The 8,051-nt window shown below is 25.7% G+C and overlaps 1 protein-coding gene across 1 annotated transcript; it reads left to right on the forward strand.

Moving 5' to 3' along the window:
• The first annotated feature begins 5,674 nt into the window (after window positions 1–5,674).
• Window positions 5,675–7,831, forward strand: LOC131606932 (UDP-xylose transporter 1-like). The gene is made up of 7 exons (XM_058879016.1): window positions 5,675–5,990; window positions 6,158–6,342; window positions 6,438–6,505; window positions 6,601–6,733; window positions 6,847–7,008; window positions 7,145–7,417; window positions 7,531–7,831. The coding sequence occupies exons 1-7, from the start codon at window positions 5,870–5,872 to the stop codon at window positions 7,621–7,623; spliced, it is 1,035 nt and encodes a 344-aa protein (XP_058734999.1). The 5' UTR covers window positions 5,675–5,869; the 3' UTR covers window positions 7,624–7,831.
• Window positions 7,832–8,051: the final 220 nt, after the last annotated feature.

Here is an 8,051-nt window from a genome sequence, read left to right on the forward strand (position 1 = left end):
AATGTTGACCTAAAAATATGAAATCTATAGAGTTTAGGTTTTAAATTTGGATTTTAACTACCTTGTAATAAACTTTATTTGTTGTTGAACCCTTTGAGCCTTAGCACATTTATTCGTTGACATAGTCATATTATAAGACTATTGACTTAAAAGATTAATCTTTCCGCCCTCTTTGGAGTTAGGTAAAAAAATTGTTATTTTTTGTTAAAATAAATGATTAAGTTCGAGGTTACTTTTGAAACAAACAACATCTTAAGTTTGGGGTTGGGGTAATAGAAATCGTGGTTATTAACAAAAAATGTATTGATAAAAATCACAAAGTTAAAATGACTTCTTAAAAGAATGATGAAATAGATTGAATTGTTCTCTAGTACTTTTGAGTATGTTTGTGAATTATGTTAAGGAGAGTTGTAAAAAATGGAAAAATAACAGGTACTTAACTCCAAATTTTCAGCATACTATCCAAAAATATTTCACCTAAACATAAGCTTCGTTATAACTCTTAAAGACCTCCAAAGTGTGTATTCAAATGTTGACTTTGATTCACGATTTAAAAAATTGTCAAGCTTATGGTAAAATAATTGTTGTTTGTTGAATGAACGATAACCATAATATTCACTTGAAGAAAAAAAGGTGAGAAAGAGGGAAAGTTGAGTATATAATAAGAAAGGTGAAAAAATCATCTAGAGTTGTTTAAATTAAAGTAAAGAATAGAAGTGACATCTGACCCAGAATTGCATGCTGATTATTAATTGGGTAGAAATGTTATTGTACTGTTAAAATTATTATTTTCCAAGCAGGTTGTTTGAGGACAGGTACAATTCAAATTTGGAGTTTTGATTATAGTCGATCATCATATTTTTACACTTAAAATTGTCAACGTGTCAAATTTTAAATGACGTGTCACTTGTAAAACGTAACAAATTATTCTATAGAAACCTTTTACGGGACTTTATAAATAAAATATAGGGTTAATACCTATTTTCACCCCTGGCATATGGGGTGCATTTGAAAAATCCCCCTGCGAAAAAAAAAAGTTGCAATTATTACCTTAACAAATTTTAAAAGTTTCAACTTGGACCTTTAGCCAGCCACATCATCAAAAAATCTGATGTGGCAACTTTTTTTTTAATTTTTTATTATTATTTTAATTGCGTGGCTCGCTTACGTGGCATTATTATTATTTTTTTATTTAATTTAATTCCATGTGGTACTTTTTTATTATTATATTATATTATTTATTTCTTAACATGTTTTTATTATTATATTATATTATTTATTTCTTAACATGTTAAATATCAAAGTTTAAAAAAATGGTCCCATGGGGTGTTGAACACATGCACCATAGAATGCATGTCACGCTACATACCACTACGCTGTGGTTCATTTTTTGATTTTTAGTTACCTTAGAAAGTATATATACTGTTAACATTATTAAGATTAATAGTTAATGTTTACATTATAAAATATAAACTAAATTAATTAATTTTAACTAATATTAGTTTATATTAATTTAATTTAGTTTAATTTAATTTATATTTTATAATTAATGCTATTTTAGTTTATATTTTATTTTTAACATTATTAATTAATATTTGTTTATACTAATTGAATTTAATTTATATTTTCTAATTAATATTATTTTAATTAAATTAAATGTTTATATTAAGGTTTATATGTAATTTAATTTAATTAATATTATTTTACTTTTAATGTTATATTTAACTTAATAAATTTAACTTAAAGATTTTATATAAATGTTTATGTCTAATTTAATTTAATTTATTTTACTGTTAAAGTTATTAATTAATATTTGTTTATATTAATTTAATTTAGTTTATATTTTCTAATTAATATTAGTTTAATTTAATTTAACGTTTATGTTTAATTTAATTTAATTTATTTTTATTTAATTTATTTAATATTATTTTACTATTAACGTTATATTTAAGTTAATTAATTTAATTTAAACAATTTATATTAATATTTATATTTAATTTAATTTACTATTAACGTTATTAATTAATAACATTAACTATTAACTATTAATTAGTAATAATAATTAATAACATTAACTATTAATTATTAACTAATAATATTAATATTAAATAAATAATGAAAACAGTAATTAAAGAAAAAGTAATAATGAAACGTTAAAAGTATCTATTATATACATGCTAGAGAACTGTATGTCGTAGAACAAATTGCAGTGCAGTGGTAAGGTTGTTTTCATACATTCTATGATGCATGTGTTCTAACACCCCATGGGACTAGTTTTTTAAACTTTTGATATTTAACATGTTAAGAACTAAATAATATAATAATAATAAAAATGCTACATGGAATTAAATTAAACTTTTGATATTTAACATGTTAAGAACTAAATAATATAATAATAATAAAAATGCTACATGGAATTAAATTAAATAAAAAAATAATAATAATGCCACATAAGTCAGCCACACAATTAAAATAATAATAAAAAATTAAAAAAAAGTTGCCACATCAGATTTTTTGATGATGTGGCTGGCTAAAGGTCCAAGTTGAAACTTTTAAAATTTGTTAAGGTAATAATTGCAACTTTTTTTTTCGCAGGGGGGTTTTTCAAATGCACCCCATATGGCAGGGGTGAAAATAGGTATTAACCCTAAAATATATAAGTTAAAAAATGAAATCACATTGTTTTTTAGTGAAAAAAAAGGGTACATGACCAAAATTGTTTGAATTTGAACTATGAAAATTAATTTTGGAAATAAGGTAAAATAGAGAAATCAAAATTGTAATTTAGACTTTATTCAATGTATCTCTTGACTTATAAGTAGAGGTTCTGAATTCGAATTATACCATAGTCACGCAACAATTTTAAAATTTTTTAATGAGAGTTTTATCGTCTATTGTGATCGTCCCTGACTCGAAGGAATGGTCTCTAGAGTTGCGTGTAGAGGATATCCGTTTTATAAAACATATCAACTATTAAATATAGGACTTTTTGTTTAAAAATTAAAGTATTTTTGTGGTTTCAAATAAAAGAGAAAAAATATGCACATTTTAATGAGGGGCGTGTATCTCGCCAAATCACGTTTTTGATTTTAAAATACTTATATGATTTAGTAATTTTAAAGCTTTTGATTGAATGTTTGTGTAATATTATTTTATTACACTGACAGTGCATTATCCTTAAACTCTTAAAAGTATTAAATATATTCTCTTTATTATTTTTTATTTGTCATTTTAAGTTTTTTTTAAGAGAAAAAAATATACATCAACAATGTAAATAATTTTAAAATTACGTTGATGACATGACAGATTAATGATTTCCTATTAGATGAGACTCTAAAACTAATTTACACTACCTCAATATACTACTTTTAATCTCTTCTTTTAAAACATCCACATACCTAATAAGCATCAGTATAATATTATCAAATGTATATATTATTAATATTTTTAAGAAAAGTATTTAATAAACACTTATCCACTCTAACTCAATAACTCTATTTTTTATTAAATGAGTCTGACTAATAATTTTTTATTATTACATTTTAAAATATCATTTTTTATTTATTAAATTATAATTATTTCATTTGAATTGTGGTTTGCACTTTTTTTTATCAAGTGACTTGTTGACTGGAATTTTCATTTTAAAGAAGATACAAATGGAATGTTACGAGTTCAAACTCACGTCCATGTATTTCATGTTTTTATACAGTTATAAATGAATTGTTTTAACGGGACAAGTTTGTACGTTTTTAGTAAAAAGAGAGTCATTGTACAAGTTATTATATAATTTTTATATGTAAATATAAAAGTTAAAAAGTTAATTGTTATATTAGATTAATTAATGATTGACATGGTTTTATAAATTTATTTTTTATTAAAGATAACTAATTAATATTTTCATGGAATATTTCTTATAAATTATTTAAAAAATATAAATAGGAGAATTGTTGATAAAAATATTAATTAGTATACTTAACAATTTAAAAGAGATATTATAAAAGGAGAAAAAATATGAATCTTATATTCAAAAGAAAAGGTAGTAATAAATATTGTTTTAAGGTATTATGCTATGTTAATAGGTTGAATTTCAATTAAAAACAATTAGATTGAATAGTAATTGAATTGAATCAGATGATAAGAGATTTTTTTTCTCCATTCAAACTTAGCTTTGGGCATGTAATAAAGTTAAAATTTTTAAAGGAAAGATTTGCCTCTCAGGACGGGTCAATGATAGTTTTTATCTCCAAACTAAAATTTAAATTTCAAAAAATAATTTTCTTTTTCAGTCTTTAATTCTAACGAGGATGGAGAGTTAAAATCAAACTTGTTTTAAATAAATTTGAGTTGGGTTCGAGTATTCTCATCCCGTCATCATCTATTTAGTGAAAATAATTCTTTTAATATAAATATTTATTTTTTTCAAAATTTAAATTATATTATAAATAATAATAAAAAAAAACATTCTCAAAAAATTTCACATATATTTCAAATATTTTAAATAATAAATACAAATCAAAATATCAAAATATTGACCACATAATTAATATTTTAAATTATTAAAATTAAATAATAATATAATAAAATTAAAATAATGGGGAAGATTCGAGATGGATACTAGTGTTTCCAATAGTCAACCCGTCTCCATACCCGACTCTGAACCCAACTCAGTCAAGGTAGATTTTCCGCATCAACTTCAAAATGAGTTCGAATGAATACCTGTAAGTAAAGATTATGTTGCAACATCTATTGTGATCTTTCTCGATTAAAAGAAAATTTGTTGGAGGCGGTCTTCCACATATCAAAATAATTAATACATTTTATTATTTATTTTTGTATAACTATTTTTTTATATATAATCATATTTATCATCTATTTTTCCAGAATGAATAATTAAATATAATACTCACAACAATAATTAATTTTATATTAAATTCCAAAAATGATAAGTAAATAATAATATTTTTTGCAAATACTAAAGAAAGAAAAGCATAGGAACAAGTATAGACAAAATATTTGACTCAAAGAACTACGAAATATAAACGATTCTTTTTTCATTATATATATGTAGTATAATACTTTTTAAAGCTTCTCAAAAATAAATAAATTTTGACCTCTTCAAATATACCTAAAATAAATATAGTAATATAAAAGAATCTTTGTAAGATGTAAGATTCATTTTAAGCTTGGCATGGTGAGAGCTACCAATATCCACAGGTATGTGTTTAAGTATTCATAGTTTATATTTTCTAAATCATGGTATATATCTCTTTAGCATAGATAAACAAAAATAAATAGGAGCTTGAACAAAAAGTTTTTTGTTTAATTTTTTAAAATCAAAGTCTCATTCATGAATTAGGAGTGAGATTGAAGTTTATGGTGAATTGGGTTGAGAAGTCTTTGCTTGAAGTGGGAGAAACTTTGTTTAAAAAATAAGTGTTAGTTTCACTCACCTTCCAAGCTTGTGTTTCAAGACTCAATTTTGTGAAAGCTACATGTTACAAAAAGTGTTTGGTAGAAAAATCTTTAGTAGAGTATGATGCATCTAATTGGACCAAACTAAGCTCATGATTTTAACATCTCATCTATCTATTTTGTTTGCTCTATACTTTAGACATTAAAAAATAGCCATGAATATGTAATGTCCTTATGTTTTGTTAATATATTATGGTCTTGTTTTTTTTTGCTTCAAATGGCCGTTAACTTGACCAAACTAAACCAACAAACATAAACTCTATGAATTGAACTTCTTCTACATCAAAAATAAAAAGGCCTCACCAAAAAATTTTATTCCATAACTTGAGTTGTGATCTTTTGGAGTTTTGGTTCTCATTTCTATAGAAGAATCTTGAAAAAAATATCATTGGCAAAGATGGGAGAGATGTCGAAAATTCAATTGGGAGTTATTGGTGCACTATTTCTCTCTGTGGCTTCTTCTGTCTCAATTGTCATATGCAACAAAGCTTTAATGAGCAATCTTGGATTTCCATTTGGTAATTATCATTTTTCCCTATCTCAACTGGCAATATCGATATTGCCAGATTGATCATTATCATCAGAGTTTGAACTCTGGTACTCACGGGTGTGTGTGAATTTTTAGTGCCTATTACCAGTTTGTCTCCATTTAACTTTGTTTTTATTTTTTATTAATTTGGAGCAGCTACAACACTTACAAGTTGGCATTTGATGGTTACTTTTTGCACCCTCCATGTTGCTCAACGCTTGAATCTGTTTGAGGCCAAACCTGTTGACATGAAAACAGTCATGCTTTTCGGCATTCTAAATGGTGTTTCCATTGGATTTCTCAACTTGAGTCTTGGTTTCAATTCAATTGGATTCTACCAGGTTAGTTTTACTCGCTGATTCGATCTTCAATTTGTTTTTTATAATGCATTTCGAGCTACTCGTTTGATGGATTGATTTTAATGTTTCTTTCCTAGATGACGAAACTCGCAATCATACCATTCACAGTTATGCTAGAAACTATTTTCCTAAAGAAGCAATTCAGGTAAAGAAAAATTTATGAAGAGACTGAAATTAAACATGATCATGGTCTTGAATAATTGCTTAACTGATTATGAATTATTTTGCGACTTCGTGCAGCCCGAAAATAAAACTGTCTCTATTCTTCTTACTCATCGGAGTTGGCATTGCCTCTATCACGGATCTTCAACTCAATTTTGTTGGAACCATTCTTTCACTTCTAGCCATCATAACAACATGTGTTGGCCAAATTGTATCCTTTACTATATATTCTCTCTTTATACTCACCTGAATTAATTAGCGTTTGTTTGGATTGACTTATTTGAATTTATCTGCGGTTGATTCTTAACTTGTTGAACAATTCAGCTTACCAACACAATCCAGAAGAAACTTAATGTCACTTCCACACAACTTCTCTACCAGTCTGCTCCTTTCCAAGCAGCCATTCTTTTTGTTTCAGGCCCTTTTGTGGATCAGATGCTCACCAAGCAAAATGTTTTCGCATACAAATATTCTCCAATAGTCTTGGTAAGTAATATCAAATCTCAAGTGGCAGAAGTCGATATTGCTAGGTTAGACACCATCACCAGGGTTCGAACCCTGTTGTCTGTATGAGTGTTTAGGAATTATTAACTCATAGTGTTACTTTTATTTTATTTTTCAGACATTCATCATCATGTCATGTGTGATAGCTGTTTCTGTGAACTTCAGCACTTTTCTAGTAATAGGAAAAACATCTCCTGTAACATATCAAGTTTTGGGCCACCTCAAAACTTGTCTTGTCCTAGGATTTGGATACACATTGCTCCATGACCCATTCACTGAGAGGAACATTATTGGAATACTAGTAGCAGTTTTTGGAATGGGATTGTATTCTTATTTCTGCACTCAAGAAAGCAAAAAGAAACTCTTAGTTGATCCTCCTCTATCATCTCAGGTATTTTTTAACTATTTTTCTATCATTATTTTTTTATCCGTTTGTCTGCTATTTCTATATAATTTTGATTATAAAATTATTTTCATTGATGTTTTATGATTGATTATTTTCAGGTTAAAGATAAAGATAATTCACCAGTTTTGAATGGTAATCAGGAAAAGGAGGGTCATGAGTCTAAGAAATTAAGCAAGGACTCTCTTGTTTAAAGGAACATGATTTGTGTTTTTCTAAAGATGTTTTATATTTTGGGGGTTATCTCAATGTTCAGGGTTACGTTGTTTAGTGTAAATCAAATTTTTGTTTAGAGATTCATTTTGTTGCACTCTTTCAATGTAAAAGAAGTTGTATACCCTTAAACAATTATATATTGTCACGTCATTTAATGATTTTGACAAATTCATGTTTTATCAATTACATCATGTGTCAATTTTTTTTTTTTTGTTTTAATCTATTTTTTCAGTATCTATATGTTTGGAATTATGGATGGTCAGTGTAGAGGACAAATGTTCGAAATTATGGGTTGATAAAAATGTAGTTAATTAAATCATATCTCTAAACTAAATTGTATTAAATTAAAAAAAAAAACTTATCATTTAAATGATTAATAAATTGAAGCACGTATTATAAACAAATC

The sequence above is a fragment of the Vicia villosa genome, linkage group LG5 (assembly GCF_029867415.1).
Source record: "Vicia villosa cultivar HV-30 ecotype Madison, WI linkage group LG5, Vvil1.0, whole genome shotgun sequence".
Lineage (NCBI taxonomy): Eukaryota > Viridiplantae > Streptophyta > Magnoliopsida > Fabales > Fabaceae > Vicia > Vicia villosa.